This window comes from Vitis vinifera, chromosome 5 (genome assembly GCF_030704535.1).
Source record: "Vitis vinifera cultivar Pinot Noir 40024 chromosome 5, ASM3070453v1".
Taxonomy (NCBI): Eukaryota; Viridiplantae; Streptophyta; class Magnoliopsida; order Vitales; family Vitaceae; genus Vitis; species Vitis vinifera.
Genome location: NC_081809.1, coordinates 7,198,583 through 7,220,196, shown reverse-complemented (window position 1 = coordinate 7,220,196; position 21,614 = coordinate 7,198,583). Strand labels below are relative to the sequence as shown.

Sequence of the window (21,614 nt, the reverse complement as noted above, 5' to 3'; positions counted from 1 at the left end):
TTGGATCCTTAGTGTAGCTTTAGAGTCGCTTTGAGATATGTTTTTCTCTTAGAATTATAGCCTTTGTGTTCGTCTGCTAGCTTGAGTGAGTTTGCATTTCACTAGTGTCCCTATGGGGGTCTCCTTGGTTCTTTGGTAGAGTTCACTTCATTCCACTCACTATCCACACTTTCTTTTCACTTCAGTGTTCATATTCCTTACACTCGTGAGCTCTACTGAAGAGGGGCATATTTGTATACCCCCATATGGGGCTCGATTTTTTCATATTCCTGCAACTCATTCTTACCAGATGAAAGACTCTCAATGAGCCACTTGTCGACTCGTGGATGGCTGCTGTGGAATCAAGGTAATGGAGTTGAGGAACAAATGAGAGTTGGACACCTGTAAAGTGGGATTTTGCAGGAGCCATTTCTGTTAGAGGGTAGCAGGCCAGCTGCAAGAAGGTGGGGGGTGCTTTTGCTGTCGGGGGGTGGAGACATTTTTATAGGAAGGAGAAGAGGAGAGAGGGGGAGGATTCGTTGGTGGTTTTCAGGCTAGTTTTGAGAGATATCTCTGAGAGGGGATTCTGGAACTTGAGAGGCAAGGAAAAAGTGAGAAAAACTTTAGAGAGGAAGAACGGGAGAGTGAGAGTTTTCTTTGGGGGGATTCTGGAACTTGGGAAGCAAGGAAAAAGTGAGAAAAACTTCATAAAGGAAGAACGGGAGAGTGAGAGTTTTCTTTGGGGAGTTGCTGGTTTTGGAGTTTTTTTTGGGGAGCTATTTCCTTTAGCTTAGGAGGCAAGACATTTGGAGAGGAAAGGCAACTGAGAGAAAACATAGGAGAAAGAGCAGTGGACTAGCAACTCAGCTTATTTTAATGGTTAATAAATAAAAAATAGAAATATGCTTCTTTTCTTTCATTTAGAGGAGCCCCCATAGACATAGTTTTGTCTCAATTCTATGGTTAAAGCTAGTCTAGATACCATGGGTTTTCGGTTGGACTCCATACCATGGTTTCATTTAGAGTCCCGCCAAAAGGGATGACCTTTAATAAATAAAAAATAGAAGTATGCTTCAACACAATTTGAGTCCACGTAATATTTTTTTTTTTTTTCAATTTTGATACTAAATTTCTCCATTCTAGAACGTTTATCAAACTTGTGATCAATAAGGCTACTTCTAAACCAGCTCTAATTATAATCAATCATGCTTGACTTAATCTCTCTTCTCATGTAGTGCTTAAATGCGAAGTCAAATCCACTTTTAGGCACACGCATGAAATAAATATTTGGAAATCTATTTGTTCCTTTGATCAACTTTCAAAACCATTCTAACTTGAGATGTGACTTTTTTAATTATGTTCACCTCCCTTAATTTAACCTCTCTCTATTTATCAAGGACATTACTTACTTTTGTAATAATAATAATAATAATAATAATAAATCTTTCTTCCTACATCTCGAGTAATCCTCAAAAGTAGAAAATTTTACGAGGAAGAAATCACAACCTAAATCAATGACTTGTAAATTTTCAATTTGCTTTTGTCATATAGATTTGAAAAATTTATACGGAAAAAAAATCATTCTTAAATCCATAAAGAAAGAGATTTTTGAAAGAGAAAAATAATAATTTTAAAAATATTTATTAAAATATCATACTTTTGAAACTATTTTTGAATTTATCACATTTTTTATAATATCAATTGAAAGATATCTTTTGAGTGACAACTTTAGTTTAAATATGAAAGTTATCTTTTCAAAATTCAATGGAATATACCGTATCCACCCGTGCTTCTTCTATCGTCTAGATAAGATGCCCAATCGGCATCAGTATATATCCATGAATGTCCAAGGAGTCAGATTGTTGCATGTTAATGTCATATGAGGAAGTGTCCTTTACGTAACGAAGAGTTTGTTTTACTGCAAGTCAATGGATAGTGGTGGGGTTGCCCATGAATTGCCAAGCCTTGTTAGCAGCAAATGAAATGTCAGGCTTGGTGAAGGTGAATATTGGAGGGCACTGATCATGCTCCCATATAATGTGGCATCTAAGAGACCATCATGTTGAAACAAGGTTTGTCCCAACAGACCAAGTGTGGCAGCAAGTTTGGATTCTGGCATGTTGGTGTGAGTCAAGAGGTCTTGTATGTATTAAGGTGGAATGAGGCATAGGCTGAGTTGTTGCCAATGATGAAGATATCGTCGGCATGGATGAATAGAATCAATATCTTAGTTGTGAAGTGATGAATGAACATGGAGCTGTCAGGTCGAGAAAATTGGAACCCCCAACCAAGAAAAGCATTGCTAAGTTTTGTGAACCATGCCTGCAAAGCTTGTGTTAGGACCATGCAATGCTTTGTTGAGTTTATAGACATAAGATGGACAACTCCAGGTGGTTGGCTCATAAACACCTATTCTGCAAGGTCTCCATTGAGGAAAACATTTTGAACATCAAGTTATCGAACCGACCATTGAAAGGAGAGAGCAATAGCAAGCACAATTTGAATGGTAGGTGCCTTGACAATGGGGCTGAAAGTTCCAAAATAATCAAGACCTAGAGTTTGAGTGAACCCTTTCACAACTAATCGGGCTTTGTAGTGGTTAATGGTACCATCCAATTTATGCTTAAGTTTATAATCTCATTTACAACCAACTATATTACTATTTGGAGGAGCGGGAACAAGTTGCCATGCATTGTTCCTTAGAAGAGTGGAGAATTCTTTTTCTATAGCAATGGGTCCAGTTTGGATCGATCTTTGGCAGCCTGTGTAAATGTACAAGGTTTAGTAACTTTGTGGGACAAGAAGGCCTTTTACTTGATAATTCCATCCTTTGCACGAGTGACCATAGGATGGTGATTGACAATGGGAGGACCACAGGTGCTAGTATTGTTGGAAATAGGATCAGTAAAAGAAACTTGAATAAGATCTGGTAGAGATGAAGTGGGATTGGTGCAATGGTTTGTATGTTGTGGTGAAGAAATAAAGGTTGAAAGGATTGTATGTCTAGTGATATAGATTCTACTGGAAAGAGGATCAAAACACAAATAACCTTTGTGATTAGGACTATATCTAAGAAAAATACACTGAATGGAATGGTAGGATAGTTTGTGTTTATTGTATGGATGAATGTAAGGATAGCATAAGCACCCAAAAACTTTAAGATGATGATAATTCGGAATTTTTCCAAAGAGAACTTGAAATGGGGATTGAAGATGAAGAACCTTAGTGGACAAATGATTTATGAGAAAAATGGTTGTATATAAAGCATAAAGCCATAATTTTAAAGGTAAGGGAGCATTAGTTAAGAGTGCAAGATCAGTTTCAATTATATGTCTCATTTTTCTCTCAATTCGACCATTTTGTTCAAGTGTGTATGGACAAGAACATTGATTTTCAATTCCATGTATAGCAAGGAATGAAGAGAAATTAAGCTCTGAATTCACCTCCATTATCAAATAGTAAACATTGCATTCAAGAACTGAATTGGTTTTCAACTGAGTTTTTAAACTTTATGAAAATGGACAATGCTTGGTCTTTAGTATGTAAGGGATAAATCCAGGAAAACCAAGAAAAATCATCAATAAATAAGAGAAAATATCATGCACCAGTGGTGGATGGAACAGAAATAGGGCCCCATATATCAATATGAATTAAAGCAAGAGGATGAGAAGCTCTAGATGTAGATAACGGAAAAGGTAATCTATGACTTCATGCATTTTGACAAGCACAACAAATATTGTGTTTATGACATTGATAAGAGATATTACAAGATGTGAGAACATGTTTCAAAATACTATCAACACGATGGCCAAGATGAGAATGTCAAAGTTCAACCGTGGTAGTGGGAGACTTGTCACAATAGGTAGAATATAAGGCTGCAAGTATAGGAAGAAATCTTGTAAGAAATTTGTGCAAGCCACATTCAAGATTGCCTTGCAGAAGGTCCTTCTTTGTAACCTGATCTTTGGCAAGAAAGAATCGAGGATGAAATTCAAAAAAATTATTGTTATCAATGCAAAATTTTGAAACACAAATGAGATTAGTATAGTAAGATTAGGGACATGAAAGACTTTTCATTGAAAGATTTTGAGGGGTGAGGGAAAGAATTTTGCACCAGTATGAAGAATAGGAATTTGCTTACCATTTCCAATAGTCACCGTCTCATTACCCTTGTATAGCTGAACATCTGAAATGGGATCAACATCTTGAGAAAGATGATGTGTAGCACCGATGTCAAAGAATTATGCTTCATCGTTTATGGTGGAAGGAGATACCAACATAGCTTGCATCTGATTGTTGTGGTTGAGTTTATTAACTAGAGTAGAATCTGATTTGAGATTGTATCCATGAAATTAATGTCAAACCTTTGATAGCAGCTAACAACTGTGTAAACTTCCCACAGAGTTGGCACTATGGTCGGTTGTTATGAGATCCTCGACTCCGACCACCATTTAAGCCTCTACCTGGATTGAAGCCAAAGTTATTTCTGTTGTAAATAGAGGTATTTCGGTTGAAATGTTCCTTCTTGTTATAATTTTGATGTTGTGGAGTAGCAAGATTTGCAGAGATAATATTATCTTCTGCCACTGAAGTTTGGAAGCTCAGGCATTGTTCATGAGTAAGCAAAATGCTATGAATTATGAGAAGAGAGATGTCATCTTCACAAGCCGTAAGTGAGGCAACTATGGAGTTGTAGTTGGCTCCAAGACCTCCAAGCAGTTGAAGAATTTGATCCCTGTCACTTACAGGTTCTCCAATGACAGCTAAACTATCAGCTAAGTTCTTTAATTTGAGGATATATTCCATCATTGAGAGAGACCCTTTTCTTGTGGTCTGAAACTCAAGCCGTAGTTGCATTACTCGGGCCTTGGATGAAGCTGAGAAAATCTTTTCTAAAGCATACCATGCTGCATGAGAAGTTTGATAGCTGATTATTTGTCCCACGATTTTGGGAATGAGTGCAGAGTAGATCCAACTAAGGATCATGCGATCAAACCATCACTACAAAATAAAATCTGGATTAGTATCACCAGAACTTGTTATCTTTGGAGGACAAACCTTCAGCCCCTTCAATATGATCTTCAAAACCATTAGCAAACACCGCATTTTCCATCTTTGTTCTCCAAAGGATCAATGTAGTTATTTTCATCAAGTTTGACTGGGAGAGCATGATTCAATATATGCATTCATTGTGTAATGCCGGTAGATGGAGAAGATGCACTAGCTTGTAATCAACTGAGTTGACATTGTCATGAGTGGAACTGGAAGTATTTGGAGGCCAAGAAATGAAAATCTGGAACTGATAGTCAAGAAAGAAAAATTCTGGAATTGAGATTTCCTTAGGAGAAGGGGACTAAGAACAGGCTCTGATACCATGAGAGTTTATGCAACTATGCTACTGAATATTATTTCCTTTCAAAAATCAGAGAATTTGTTCTTTACATTTTTGTGTTTTGTACTTATCTAACTGGTCACTGCAACTAACCTCCTAACCCTTTAATAGTTCTTTGATACCTTAAGAGTTGTTTAACAAACTTCTATGCTTGAAGCTACAGTTGACTTCTTGCATCTCGAGACATCTGTTGCTCTCTATCACAATTACTATTTAGATATTAATTTTCTAACTAATTATATAATTAATCATTATAAAACTTTTATTATTATAATAAATATTATATTTTATTATAGTTAAAATATCAGAAATTATTTTTCTCAAATACTTTTATCATAATTATGTAAAATAAAAAGAAACAAAATAATTAATTTTATAGACATTTTTAACACTTAAATACTTGACATTCAGCTTGTAATAAAAATAAACAACTCAACATTCAAATATTAACAAAAAGTAAAATATATATATATACATAAGCACTTGATTACATTAAGCTCTATATAAATCATAGGATAAAACACAAATCCCACCTAAAACGATGGTATTGCAAACGGTGGATATGGTAGCTCAATACAGCAGAACAACAGATCCTAAAGTCAAGAAAACCATGGCAAATACAATAGATAATAGAGTGACCGAATATGGAATGCGACCCTTGTCCTTCCTCAGTATCATTCCTTCAATTACAGGGTAACTCATTATTAAGATGTAAAGTGAGAGCAAGACTTGTATCAACATCTTCTCCCAATTTCCAAATACGATTGCTCTGGCGAGACCGGCCATGAAGGCGACCATGTTCAATACGACTAATGTCACCATGGAAGCAAGTACTGTAGTTGATATCCTGAAATCAAATTTACCCATTTGGTATAGCTTTACATGATCGCTGTCCACAACCTTATTTGTTGGTAAGAAGCTGGCTTTTCTCATACTAATCCTCTTCATAATGGCATCCAAACTTCCATATAGATGAGATGTGACCGACTTTATCATCCAAATCCTTTGCTCATTGCTCCATGTCTGGATTGATCCTCCGGCCAAGATGACCTCCAGTAAGTGTTTAGAACAAGCTGACAGAAAAATGAAAGGGAATACACCGAAAAATGAATTTGAAACCTGTGACACAATATGAGAAATGAACGTTTGAGAATGTGTCAAAGATATGTTAGAATTTGAAATGTAAAGATTTTTGGGATTGTTCATCACCTCAGGGTACAAAGGGACGCCATGGAATAAGCACAGCTGAGGGATGGTACCAAAACACCACACTGGCAAGAAGTAGAAAGGGAAGAACGAAAGCTCTGAATAGCAGATGTTCTCAAGGAAAGACGTCTTCAATGGCCCATATATGAAGGGGCAGAACTTTGAGATACCGACATCCACCAACCCTGAACTCCATCTTGTGCCTTGAACCAACAGATCATTTAAATTTGTGACGCTGCTACCCACGAACTGTGGCCTAGATGGAACACAGAATACAGAAGTCCATCCTTTGCAGTGTAAGGTGTATCCTGTTACTACATCTTCAGACACAGAATGGTACAAGACACCCACCTGCTGTACATCAAGGTAACGAGAGATCAAGATCCTGTTATGTAGTAACAATTCAATATAGAAAGTGACGAAAATTCATTGATTATACTTGCCTCTTCACCCCATTTCGTCTGATTTTCAAATTGGCAAGACGCTAAAAGTCGGGCCTCTTTTAGGATTACACTTACAGAGTCGCCACCATTGCTTATATTAGGCAAATATTTTGGGCTGAGAGATTTGATGAACTCATCAGAATAACCGAAAGTTTGTCTGAGTTCCGTGAGACTAGTATCTGAATGTATAATTAATGACAAAGTTAATATTTATAAAAGAACCACAAAATGACAGGCAATAACTCATATCATAGTTGTGAAAAATAAATTAAAAATTAAACCATGAAAAGAAAGAGAGAATTGAATTACCACCTTGTATGGAAGTTCCATAAAGTGCCACCCTCTTCATGTAAAAGCCCGTACCAGACAAGACAGGGCCATCAAGCCCATCCATTCCTTCCCATAATGTCTGAATTGGTATCAAAATATTCAACAATATTTTAATTATCAATGAAATTTTGCCTCATCCAATATTTAGAGATAGAAGGATGGCAATGAGTTCAGCTAACATACCGAGAATGCAGACCTCATCTGACTGTCATAGATGTCGTTGCTACTAATATTGTGGAATCTCTGAGGGAATTGAACAAAAGCCAGAGATGGGGAGAGTATAGGATCGAGGTGGCAACACATTGCTTGACGGACAGAGGCTGGATCATTGCAATACATGTCACAGTCTAAGACTAGTATGTAGGGAGAATTGCTTATCATGCTAGACACTCGGAGCTGTAACATTCATCAATGCTCACTGTTAATTTCTGTGTGTGACAAAATCACAAATGAGAGAGAGAGAGAGAGAGAGAGAGAGAGAGAGAGAGAGAGAGAGAGAGAGAGAGCGAGAGAGAGAAAGAGAGAGAGTAATACCAAGACATTGAGGGCGCCAGCCTTGAAATGGTGTGGATGAGAGGGTCTTTTCTCACGGGAAACATAGACCAGGATAGGCATCTCAGCTTCCTCTGCACCTATCACCTAAAAATGTCCGCATAGTATGGTGCTTCAAACTTGCTTAGTTCAAAATTTTAAAAGTATAATTTATTGAATATCATTAACCTATAGAAGCTCATAATTAAGACATGACTATGTATAAGGGTTTCATGTCCGTCTTAGGCCCATCCTTGAGTTATATCTAGTTGAAGCCAGGCTTGGGCTTTCATGTGGACTATGGCCAAGGCTGATTCTAGGACTCGGCCTATCTCCAAGGATTGAAATATCGGTTTTTACGGATATATCGGTACTTCAATTTTATGAATATATCGAAAATATCGGAGAAATATCGGTGGATATTTTTTCACAAATATTGATAAAGTGAAAATTATTTAAAATTAATAGAAATGCTTGAAAAAACTTTAAAAAATGATAAAATAAGTAAAAATACACATTTTAAAGTTATCTTGTAAGTGTAATTGACATATATATAATTAAGAAGATATTTTAAACAAAGATATATTGGTAGATTCGATATTTGAATTTTAAAAATAATATATATGAATTTTGAAAGTATATAGAGTTAGAATTAAATTAAAAAATATTTGATTTTATTGAATAAAAACAATTTATACATAAATATAATACATATGATATTACAATAGTCTACTAAGGAAGAGATCGATGTGATTTCATTATATTGTTAGATGAAGATGACCCAATTTGCTGAAGATAATGTTTATTTAAAAAAATTTAAAATATTTTTATTAAAACATGTTTTATTATATTTCAAATGAAAATTAAATTAATTTATATAAATATTTTATTTGAGATTTAATTTTTAAAATTTTATTAAAAACATATAGTAACAACTTTTTTTTTATTAATATTAATTTATTTAATAATCAAAATAAAATTCAATAATTTATAATTATTTATATGGGTAGAGGAAAATTGCTCTCATGATGTTTTTTTTTTTTTTTTTTTTTTTAACCTTTACTAAATCTAAAAATTAAAAGGGCCACCCACTTCTGAAGTTGCCCTCCAGCCGAGAGAATTCCCCTTTCCCCTTTTCTGAAGCTGCCCTCCAGCCAAGAGAGTTCCTCTTCCTAAAAAGACCTATCTTCCTCTGCCACTCTCAATCCTCGCAGGTACTAATCTAATCACGTTGATATTATTTTTTTTGCAACCCCCGTTTGATTCCCAAGAAAATCCATCCCCCATTTGATTTCCGGGAAAATTCATTCTCGTTTGATTTCCGAGAAAATCCATTCAAAACCCCCAAAGAAAACCAAAAAATTTGCTTTTCTTTTGCTCCCTGTGTTTTCTGGATCTGTTTTAAGGGTCTCTTTGTTGTTGTGCCATTGGATTTAAATTTCACGAACCCTAAATTCACGATTTTTGAGCCAGATTTTGTATCCTGTGCGCGGGCTGGACTGATAGGAAAATATCGGGAATTTTTCGATAAATCGGTATTTCGCCGATATATCGGCGATTTTGCCGATTTTTTGTCGATTTTTCCGTCGGTGACGATTATCGTTTCGGCGCCGTCCGATATCCGATATTTCTTCGAAATATCGGCGACATTTTCCGATTTTTCAATCCCTGCCTATCTCCAACTCCGTCCATATTTTTTTGCAGAAAAGTGAAATATAAGTTAGTACTGAAAAATTTTGTCGCCATATTAAATGGAAGAAAATGAGTACCACTCTCTCAAGAATTAGCCAAATTCAACTGATATTCAGAAAGCAGGTGGAAGACTTTGGACTCCTGCAGTTGAGTCAGTTGAATTTGTAGAAGCCCTTACATGGGTCTGGTCACCAAAATTCAAGCATAATGCGTCTTTATGTGTACTAGTCCATTTGACTCTTCTCTTACACACAGAAAATTTATCTTTGTATTGAACACCTGATTGGAGTTCAAAGTCTTTTCATGAATTAAAATAAAATTAACCATGAATGAAGTCTCTGTCAGAGTTTTATGATTAAATGCATACCTCTATGATAGAAGGATGGTCTCCGCTGATGCTTTTGTCACCAATCCCACCATTTTCGGTGGCTCTCATTACACGTTCCCTGAACAACTCAAATTCTTTCTGCACCAATAAAATGAATGATTTGTAAGATCAGAGATATTTATTCATCTTCTCTTAACCCTAACAAGAGAGGCACCAACCTTAATCTTCTTCCTTTCTTCGAAGAACTCAGTTCCCCGTAAATCAGCACCTTCATCATTCTCTGCACTGGAAAAATAAGCCTCGGGGCACCTGGTTTTGATTCCGTGGGTCCTGCAGAAGGGCAGCCACGACCTTGCAAAAGCCCAAGCCTCTTTCATGCCATACAGCGTTAGAGAAGAACCTCCATCATCAGAAACATACACATGAAGCCTCTCCGGTGGATAATCCAAAGCCATGGCTGATATCACAGTGTTCATAACCCCAAAAGTTGGCTCCCTCTTCGGATCCGCCGTGCAAATGAACACGTCAATCGCTGGAAGATGTTTATCTTCCGGTAATCGTTCTGGAAATAAGGTGCGAGTAACAGGCCTCCACCGGTAAGCTTGCCCGAGAAGCCATATAAAGGAGAGAATCAGCTCACCAGCAAAGACTAGAAGCCATGGAGAGGTAGGCGTGTGTGCTCTATTTTCAGGGTTTTGGAAGAGAAAAGAAGCTCTGTAGTAAACCAGAGCCATTAAAGCTGTGGAATGAATGAGTGTATACCATCTGTTGATGATGGCAGTAGATTTCCGGACATAGCAGAGTTGGAGAGGGAGAGAGCTGTCCATGGCTTCTTATCTTTACTTTGTGGAGATAATTTGAAGTACATATGCTTAACAGTTAATCCCACATCTCCTTTTAAAGAACAAGGATGAGGTTTGCTGCTGTAGGGCCACGAAGCACGTTGGACCATATCAACAGCCTTGGTTATTCTCACGACGCAAGCAAAAACATCTATGACGACTTCGACTTTTCTCCTCGATCGTTTCATGATCCATTCAAAATGCAAGAAAGAAACTGAATGGTGGGCCTCCATCCTCAGTCCTAGTCCAGATACTTGCTGTCCAAGGTTTAGCCTCCTGAGACGACGTTGAATCCAACACGGAATTTGAAAAAGACTAGAAATTTTTTAAGGCGCGCCGGCCGCCCTCATGTTTGACATTTACGGGCTCGGGGCCCATTTTTGCAAGAAACCAATGAAGTAAGTCCAAATGCAGAGAGTAACTCCCACGTGGAACCTAATTTTGTCCCATGTAGTATGACGCAAGCCCACTTTTACACATCTACTGATATTCACTGGGGCATTATACTAGATCATTGTCTCACTGTTGTCTCTCTACTGTACTTTTATTTTCGTTTCAGTTTAAATTTTTGGCTTTAATTCTTACCCTAATTTATATATTGACACATGAATGTATGACATATAAGTCCTGATGATATTTTTATCTTTATTCTAGAATTTCTAAATTTCTACCTTTTAATTTGATTTAATTTTTAATCTTTAATGTAATTTTTAATTTTCAATTTTAAGGTGTTAATTTTATACTTCTGAGTTTATTATTTTCTTAAAGTTCATTTTTAAATCTTTAATTTTCCATGTTATAAATTTTAACTAATGAAAATATTAATACTAGGGCATTAAATATGGGGAAGCAGGTGTGACATGTAAAGCAATTATTTCATCATGATGTTCATCCTAATCGTGATATGGGGTTAATTTTATTGGGCTCCCATGAAATTTTGACTAAATATATTTAAACACCATTAGTTTAAAATTTTATTAAATACCTCTTTCACTTTGAATAAAAAAGAGGTAAGTGGAATTAATAAATGTAAATGGTAAAGGTGAGTGAAATTAGTGAATAAAAAAGGTGGAGATAAGTGAAATTAAGAAATATTATAAGTTGAGTGAAATTGACAAATGAAAAAGATAGAGGACGAGTTAAATTAACAAATGAAACAAGGAGAGAATATTTTTTTTCCTTCAATCAAAGAAGTGAGTGAAATTAAATAAAAAAGGTGAAATTGAGTGAAATTAGCAACTAAAAAATGTATAGGGGGAGTGAAATTAATAAATAAAAAAGGTAAAGGAAGTATTTGACAAAATTTTAAATTAGTGGTGTTTAAATATATTTAACATAAAACTCAAGTGAGTTGAATGAAATTAACCCCTTGATATAGAAAGAGCAAGAAACAAAAAGGAAAATGGAGAAGCAAATTTTACCCACTTCATCGAGAATAAACTCTATGTTGCAAGTTTGCTTACATTTTTAATAAAACCAGCCACCATTTTTTTACTTTGCATGCATCCATTTTAAAAGCTTTAACATAGCCTACCATTTTGTACCTTTGGAATATGTCAAAAGAAAAATCCATCTAAGAAAAACACCACATAATACTTTTTTTTTTCTTTTAATGATCTCTCACCTTCACTACATAGGAATGCACTATAAATCCTATCCAAATAATTGATTGTGGTTTTAGTTACAAAACTAAACTCGTAGCTAATTCTTGAAAAGGTTGATCCTCTCTCCATCAAAGATTTGGATTCTTCAACACTCCCCCACAAGTTGGTGCATGAACGTCAATCATGCCTAACTTGGTGATCAAACCTTCAAGGTTCACTCAAGGAAGTCACCCTGTGAGAAAATCTGCTAGTTGTGCATTGGATGTTATATATATATGGCATGTAGAGTAATCCTCTTTCCAACTTCTCTTTGATAAAATGTCGATCAACTTCAATGTGTTTTGTTTGATTATGATGAGTTGAGCAATGCTAGGTGTTGATTTGTTATCATAATATAACAACATGGGATTCTCACTTTCTAGTTTCAATTCATTCATTAACCTTTGCAACACATGAACTCACATATCTCTTGTGCTAAAGATCTAAACTTTGCCTTGACATTACTTTTTGCAACAACATATTACTTCTTACTCCTCCAAGTTACTAGGTTGTCCCATAAATGTGCAATAGCCCGATGTTGATCTTCTATCCCTAACAAAACCTGTCAAATCTATATCCATGAAGGCTTCGATCTTCCTTAAGTTATTTTTTCCAAAGGATAATTCCTTCCTAGGTGTACTATTGAGATATCTAGGAATTTGATGGACAACTTCCAAATGTTTTTCATATGGTTCATGCATGAATTAACTCATCACAACACTAATAGTACAAGCAATGTTAGGTTTAGTGTGATAGATAGATTAGACGTTGATCAGCCTTTGGTATCTTCTTTTGTCAACAGGAACCTTTCCTTTTACATACCCAATCTTATGGTTTGCCTCCATTAAAGTATCTGCTAGTTTACTTATAAGGAAATCAATTTATTTGAGTAAGTCAAGGGTATACTTCCTTTAGGATACTGAGATACCTTCTAGATCTTGCAACTTTTATTCTTAGGAAGTAATTCATGAGGCCAAGAACCTTGATTTCAAATTCTTTCGTTAGGAAACACTTTATTCTCAACTTCTACTACATCATTCCTCATAATTAGAAAGTCATCAATATATAGAATCAAGGTAGAGATTTTACTATTTAAAGACTTCTTGTAGAAAAGAGTATGATCATCTTGAGCTTGTGTGTAGCCATGATTCCTCATTGCCTTAGAGAATTAATCAAAACAAGCTTGTGGTAATTGTTTCAATCGATAAAGAGACTTTCTCAGCTTACACATTTAATTCATTTCATAAACTTATTTGAACCCTGAAAGAATATTGACAAACACTTCTTCTACCAAGTCTTCATTGAAAAAGGTGTTCTTAACATCAAATTGATGTAGATTCAATTCAAATTATGGCTAAGGAAAGTAACACCAAGATTGTATTTAGCTTTGTCGCTAGAGCAAACGTCTCTTAATAGCCAATCCCATAAGATTGGGTAAATCATTTGGCAATAAGACAAGCTTTATATCATTCAATAGATCCACGAGACTTATACTTCATTATGAACACTCATTTACACCTCATGTCTTCTTTCCTCTCAACAAATCTATAAACTCCCATGTTCAACGATAGGAAAAGTACAAATGTCATATTTTTGGAAGCAAACTATATGACAAGTAATAAGGCAAAAGGTGATACAAATTATGAAACACTAAAAGATAGCCCCATATTGACACAAAATATTATGGATCCAAGGGTACAAACATATGTCAATTCCTACACTTCTATTACATAAGTTTCATATTGTAGTGAGAGGGTTGTATCCCATAGGGTACGATGAAATAATGAGCAATGTTGATGCTTATTTTATATAAAGGGAGTGTTAAAATCCTTATGTTCTAACATAGTCAACTAGGATCTTGTAAGAGTACTTGAAGGGATAAATCTCATAAGGTGTAAAAAGATCTATAAGAGAAAGAAAGGAGTATATGGAAAGGTTAAGACTTATTTGGCTAGGGTTGTAACTAAAGATTATAGTTTGAAACATGACTTCGACCATGGGACACATTTTCATTGTTAGTCATGCTTAAATCCATCAAAGTACTTCTACCTACTACCGCATATCTCATTTATGAGATATTGCAAATGGATTTCCAGACAACATTATTGAATGACTATCTTGATGAAAGCATTTATATGAAGTAATCAAATGATTTTATAGAAAATGACTAAAAACATCTAGTATGTAAGTTATGTAAATCCATTTACACATTAATGCAAGCATCTCACTCATGGAATAAGTGTTCTAATAAGGAAATCAAGATCCTTAATTTTAATGATTAAAATTAAGGATGAATCTTATATGTATAAGAAGGTGAAAAGAAGCATGGTGGTGTTTTAGGACTTGTACATAAATGATAATCTACTCATAGGGAATTAAGTAAGGTTATTGTCATCAGTTAAGATTAGTCCAATTTAGGAGCAAAGTATTTGATGGTTGTCAAACATATACTTCAATATCTTAAAAGAATGGGGGATTTTATGCTTATGTGTCATTTGTGATAGGTTAAAACAATTTTCAATTTTCAATGTGAGATAGTTCTTTTAACAAAAGATTATGCCTCCACCTCTAAGACTCACTCAATTGCAAAGTCTATTTATAAAACCTTGTTGAAAGATAATAGTGGACTTGGTTTTAAGTAGCAACCAAACTTCTCTAATGCCAATTCTTGTTAGTGTTTCCAAAGTCAAAGGTATAGGCATATCATTTTTGAATGTTCACACTCATTGAAAAAGAAAGTGATAAAGAGAGTGGAAGAGTTGTCCAAAGTAACTTATTTTAAATTCCATTAAAGAAAAAGAAGCCAAATATGTAAATCAAGGAGTCTCTTATAATCGATGGAATCAAGTGTTGTCTAAGAAAGAAAAGAAGATTTTCTTAAGAAAAATATTTTTCACCCCAAGTGCACTTCTAATAGCAAGGTAACCTTATTATTGATGGATGAAGCTTTGAGTACATGGTGTCTATTGAAATGATGGAAAAACTAGAGTTCAAAATAGAGAAACATCCTTATCATTACAAATGGTCTTGGCTTAAAAAAAGAAGACACATAAAGGTAGGTAAGTATTGTCTTGTTTCTTTCTCTATTGAAGACAACTATAAAGATCCCAGACAACTAAATTTAATTTTTAAGCTTATTTTCCATCCAAACCCAACTCTCACTACCATTTAAATGTCTCATTGATCTTCTCTCTAAAACACTTTATCTTAGAAGAAGAAACAAAATGCCAAGTTGTAAGCAATTTATGAAGGGAAAATCCTGAATCTCTCCATTTCCCAAGCTCAGAATAGATTAAGAACATGCAAAACTATCCTAAACTTTTCTATATCCTATGCATAGAGGAAAAATTGCATTTTTAAACTTTTAAGGCATTCAAAAAGTACTAAGGAAAGACATACCTTAGATTAAGATATTTTCAAATTGAATCCATGTGATGAAGATAAAGAACGAAGTCGTAGGAAGTCTCGTAAACTTGGAGTCTTTCGCTCGAAGAATTGAACCTTGATCTTGACACACTTTCGATGGAAATGGAAGAGAGGGTGAATGTTATGGCTCTCTTTCTCTCTCTAGAGGTTAAAGATGATTTTCTAGAAAAAGGTTCTGTACTAGGCTTAAGTGACTTGAGCTCACTAAAGGTTTGAATCACTTAATCTAGCCCAAAATGGGTGCTAATTGATTAATTAACCCAACTGTGGACCCGCATTTTTCACGTGCGTCCCCACTCGATCGGCGAGACTCGCTTTTATTTGTGAAAAATTGATTTTTGGAAAAGTCGGGGTCGCCACTTATTTTTATTTTTATTTTAAAGGGAAAATAAAACAAGAAAGAAAAACCCTAAAAAAGTGACTCCATAATTTTTGGAAAAAGCATGTCTTTGAAAAACCCGAGTCTAAGTCCGGGGATCAGGTTACCTATTGGGAAGGTACCTTTAAAAGGTAGCACCCCTCTAAGCCCTCTAAAGGTCTCTACTAACAAAGTTAAGGGAAGTGTGGCCATTAATCAATTAATTATGGATACCTAAGTAGGCTAGGTGATTTCAAATATTGCATGCCTAAAGAGAAAACAAACCATAAGAGAGAGTCGAAGTGCGTACCTAAATGGCTTCTCAAGCGCTATCATGAAACATAAGAGATTAGTTTGGAAATATGACACAACATTTGTTTTATCTAAGCAAATCAAGCATATATCAAAACACCCAAAAATCACATCATGTATGGATATAGTCATCAATAACGCATGTGTCCATGGAATTCTCAAAAATAGGTGTGAAGGAGCGTACCTGGATGGCGAGCTAAAACGCTACTATGGGAAACAAGATTGCTTAATAATAGGTGCATAATAATCTCACGTATCTCAAAGAGAAAGCACAATTAATCAAATGTCAAACAAACACTATTGAAGAGGATATCATGAATGTCGGGCCCCCACCAAAGCCCTAATTAATTTCGCACGAGTTGATTCCATAAATTCCATGACTTGGAATTATGGAGTTTGTTCGTGCTTGAGAAAATCGGAAAAATCAAGAAAATAGTTGAAAATAAAAATAAATAATAAAATAAAAAAATAGTGAAAACTTGTGCCAGAAGGAAAATGGCAGCAAAAGGGTGTTGAAATCTGGATTTTATTGCCTAGAGAAGGTCTAAAGATGATTCTCTAAAATCAGGATTATTTGGATGAAAACGATTTTGAAAACACAATTCAAAACACGTAAAATCATGAGGAAAACAAGAGGGGTGAGAAGGGAAGAGAGTAGTGTGCACCGAACTGGTCATGGCGAGTGGGGTTTGGGGGTTTGGCTGTGACTGCGTTGCTGGTGGTTATAGGCGCTGCTGTCATTTTCTCTGAATTTTTCCCTCTACTCTCTCGTATGCATTTAAGTGCTTTACATCACTGTGTTCTTGAGCTTTTCCCCATTTCTTCTTATACCTTGACCTGCCACCTCTGCTGGTGTGTTCTGTTGAACTAAGTAAACTTGCTGGCGCGTTCTGTTGAACTGAGTGACACTATGTCTGCTTTCAAATTTAAATCCTTTAACCTTATCCATCAATAGGGATGCCTGAATTTCAGGAGCCCGCAACTCATTCGGCAATGCTGAGGGAAATGGCGTTGTAAATGTTGCTTGAGGAGAAGGCTGCTGTGGAGGATGTTTTATTATATCCTTACTGACATATTGACATGGCGTGAGATGATACACCAGCAATTTGAGTAGTTTGTGGTCAGCCCAATTGAGGTTGCTTTCAAACTTTCGCTACAAAAAAAGAAGATCGAAGATGACGAAATCCATGTGAATCGCTCTACGGTTCTGGCAGCGAATGAGGATTGGACATGCAGATTCTGGAGACAGTGACTTGAAGCTTCTTGCGAATCTGTAGCAAGTTTAATCAGACCACTCTTGAGGGCAACTTCTTTCTTCAAACAAAGTCATGCATTCCAGAGTACGCAGCTTTCCTCTTTCTGAAGTACAGAGCATGCCTAAGATCTATGTTTGGGGGCAAAATGTTTTCGTAATCTGCATGGGATTGCGCTTTATTGCTTACAAAAACATCATTGAATCTCACCATTCCAGAATGGCACATAAACAGTAGCGGACTTTGATGTTATCTTCATCCAGCTGTTAAGTGACCATCATTAGTCTTGTTTCTATCTTTTAGAACATATACAGGGATGTGCCTTAGGAAGTTCTGCATTGCTTGCATCTCGCTTGACCTTTTGCTCAATAATTCAACCTGAGTACGGGGTTGAGACATCTGGGTTGCAAAGGTGACTATGGACTGTACATTCGCTTGTTTCTCTTCCCACTATTTTCTGAATCAAATTACCTGCTGCTGTATCTATTGAAGCTGTAGCCTCATCTAACAATCTCTCAAAAGGCATAAATATCAGATTCTTCAACTATGCTATTCTCAGATCACCTCAGCAGTATAAGGGGTTCTATGCATTTAGGAACCATCAGCAATGCTTGGATTTTTGGGATATTATACAGAACAAAGCAAAGTTGTGCGACATTTCCCTTTGATTATGAAGATGAAGTCGAAGATGGCAAAATTTTGTAAAGACTTTCAAGGGGATTCCCTCCACGTTTGTCATCAAAGATGCTTTTTGACGAATTTCCCATAGTCAACTTGATTGAGGCAACAAGAACAACTTTTTGCTTACTCTATGATGCAGTATTAAGCATGTCAAACAATGAGTGAGCCACCTGCTTAGCTGACTTAAAATCTCTGATATTCTCAACATCGAGAGGCTCAAGTGAAGCTCTACTGAATATAACATTTCTTGACTCCAAATGTAACACAGTTATCAGTTGATTCACGGAATTGATTGATGCTTCGCAATGAAGAAAATCAGGACTGCTAAATAGTATTTTCAACAATTCAGACGCTATGGCCTTAGAAGGGTCTTGAGGGCTTAAAGACAAGTACTTGGTTAGAGCACCCAATGCTCCAGCTTCAGCCATGATCAGTTTGTTCGCATCAGACATTAGTTCAAGGGGTTTGGCACCTTCCCTCACATGCATCTCAGAATGAGCCTTCATACACTCCCAGTAGAAATAGTTTCAGAATCTGCATTTATTATAGTGGCTTTAGTTTCGATGTCGTCTTTTGAGAGAGTCATTCTCTACCAAAATCACAATCTAAGCAATCGTCAAGCATTAGGTTGGAATTTCCGTCACAAATGAATTTCTTGTTAGCATCATTAGTAATGTTCAGCAATCAAGCTCACTGAATCGTCTCCTGAGTACCCATGACAGAAGAAAGCTGATCATTCATGACACCCAAGACTGAGCCATGGTGATAACTATTTAAAGTAGTGTTTGAATTAGCTGATCCGTCAAGACTTTGATGGGATGATACATTCCTGATGGGTTAAGTGTCATCAGTTGACATGGTACTATTGCTTACAAAAAATTATGAGCCCAGGTTCTTCTTCCTGCTATTGTCCAATTCTGTAGGAGTAATCTGGTCTTTTCCAGTTTATTAAGCTCCATCATGCCTGCCTCAAGAAGGGCCTTTGGCGTATATGTCAGTAAGTTCAAGTCTGGACAGTGTCCTAGTAAACAGATGCCTTCCCTGATCTCTATCAGTATGCATCCTCTGATTAGGATTGATTTCTGGACTGATCTGATCAAAGATCCTCGAACTGTTTAAAGTCCCATGATTCTTTTGGCTTTGAGAGTCTTCTCTGGTTTTCCTTGCTCAAGTAATCAAGCAAATTGCCCCACATGAATAGAAGATGCCACAAGTTTAGCAGTGCATTTTTCATCAGTATTCAAATCAAACATTGGAATTTTCTGTAGGTTGGCGGAATTGTTGGCAATTTCGACATCATATATTGCAGCAAGGCCGAAATTCTGACTTACACTTCTAAGTGTTCCAGAGAACTTAGTCGTGTCTGCCTCCTATGTCATCTCTTGATAAATCTGGTTCTCTTCAAATGCTTCCGAAGGTTGAAATTAGTACCCTTGTTCGTCTCAAGGAAACAAACCGAGAGGTTTGGACAGTAGGATCTGCACTTTCTCCACAGAACTGGAGCACCTTTTCAGAAGTCCCTTCTTTGGTCTCAGCAAAAGACTTTAGAGCTTCAACAAGAAAAGTAAGAAACTCTTTGGCCAGATGCAATCGTCTTGCTGTGGTCTTTTTGCATTTGAAAACATGTCCTGGAGTAAAGCTTCTCTGGTCAAATCAGGTCTTCGTCCAAAAAGCTCTTGTACAGGGCATTCGAGAATTCAACTGCTTCAAGTCTCTTTAGTATATAACAATCAGCCAAGGCCAAAAATAAAATAAAATTGCATCACCTGATGTTCCTTTCCCCAAGGTTAAGATCTCCAGATTCCTTAAAGAAGACATTGCTGTCATAACCAGCGAGTGAATTGAAGGAGCACCAAAAAAATATTCACTTCAGTGGCATTCGGATATCTACGACACATATCCTCAAACTGTTCTTCAGATATGTTCTGATTTTCGAGATTCAGACACCTCCAGAAGTCTTCATGAGAACTACCAGCTCGCCACTACTTACAGACTGTAGCAGCTCGACGAAGATTAATATAGTCCAAGAAAAGGAAACCATGTGCAATAAGTCATCTGTACGATCCATCCGAACTTCTAAATGTTCCATTTTTGAAGTACTAAATCCATCTCCTTCTTTGTCTCTCCCACTGGCAGTGCAGCTATGGACAGATAGTTTGATGCAGTAGGCTTATCATCCTTCATAAGAGTTGCCATCAATTTACCCCGTTGGGTTCTCATCCCAATAGTAGTCACAAGCATTTTGCAAGACCCATCCTGAATTTTAGTTCTGAACAAGAGAAAAAGGATTCTCAGAATTCACATGAACCGTCTCACTTTCTCCTGTCAAACTGAACTCATTTATCGACAAAGAAAAATCCCAAAACAAAAAGTCTATCAGCTGGGACCTGATCTCCAATGGAAAGATGAACAATATCACCTAGAATTAGATCATATACTGATATCTTTTGCCTCTGTCCACTTCTCGTAACTTGAGCTGTCTTTTCCTTCTCTGTGTCCAAATCTTTGAACTGCAAAGATTGTCTATAATCACTTATAGCGGTGACACATACAACAAGCAGAACACTTGCAACGATTCCAAGTCCATTTTGTGCACCCTTTGGCCATCCCTTCATCATTATACTAATAAGAAAAGACACAAAGGCACAAATAGCAAGTATCATAATGGTCATACCATGGAGGACTTCCCACACAAAAAACCCAGAAACCAAGGACTTTGGTTTAAGTGAATTCATTAATTCCATAAATTTCCTTTCTTTTATTCAACAGATCATCAGCCATAGGAATACCATCGGTGGTTGACGTGGAGAGCTTCTCTGCAATACCCTGAACCTTACCATGAATTTTAAGCCTTTTAGTCATGACTTTCCACAATTGATCCCAACTCATCAGCACAAATTTGAAAACCTGCAGCTGTTACTTCCTCAGGTGCAATGTAGTCACTGGACAAACCATGAATAAACTGAAGTGCGGCCTGTGAAACTAGAACTGCTACTCTAAACTTCTCCTCATTGGAACGTCGAATAGTTTGAGCTTCGAATCACTTGCTGAGATTAGCAGTGAAACGGGACCTTCGCTTAGGTTTTTAACAACCCAGCGAAGCTTTCTCCGTGTGAGCTTTAGGTGGACCTGAAGCCTGAGCTTCCAGAATTGCTTGGTTAGCTGTCTCATAATAACCAGCTGAGCGGCAGAGCTTTG

At 36.4% G+C, this 21,614-nt stretch overlaps 1 protein-coding gene across 2 annotated transcripts; it reads right to left on the bottom strand.

The window, feature by feature from the left end:
- Positions 1-5,817: 5,817 nt before the first annotated feature.
- Positions 5,818-10,775, bottom strand: LOC100244297 (cellulose synthase-like protein G2). 2 transcript variants are annotated; one of them, XM_019220017.2, is made up of 8 exons: positions 10,120-10,775; positions 9,941-10,039; positions 7,885-7,989; positions 7,534-7,746; positions 7,333-7,429; positions 7,021-7,199; positions 6,581-6,931; positions 5,818-6,490 (listed from the first exon to the last, which is right to left on the bottom strand). In XM_019220017.2, exons 1-8 carry the CDS (start codon positions 10,726-10,728, stop codon positions 5,942-5,944), a joined length of 2,202 nt encoding a protein of 733 aa, XP_019075562.1. In that variant the 5' UTR covers positions 10,729-10,775; the 3' UTR covers positions 5,818-5,941. The 2 variants fall into 2 exon arrangements, with proteins under 2 accessions (XP_019075562.1, XP_010650047.1); XM_010651745.2 differs by having other exon boundaries at positions 6,581-6,928.
- Between the last annotated feature and the right edge of the window lie 10,839 nt (positions 10,776-21,614).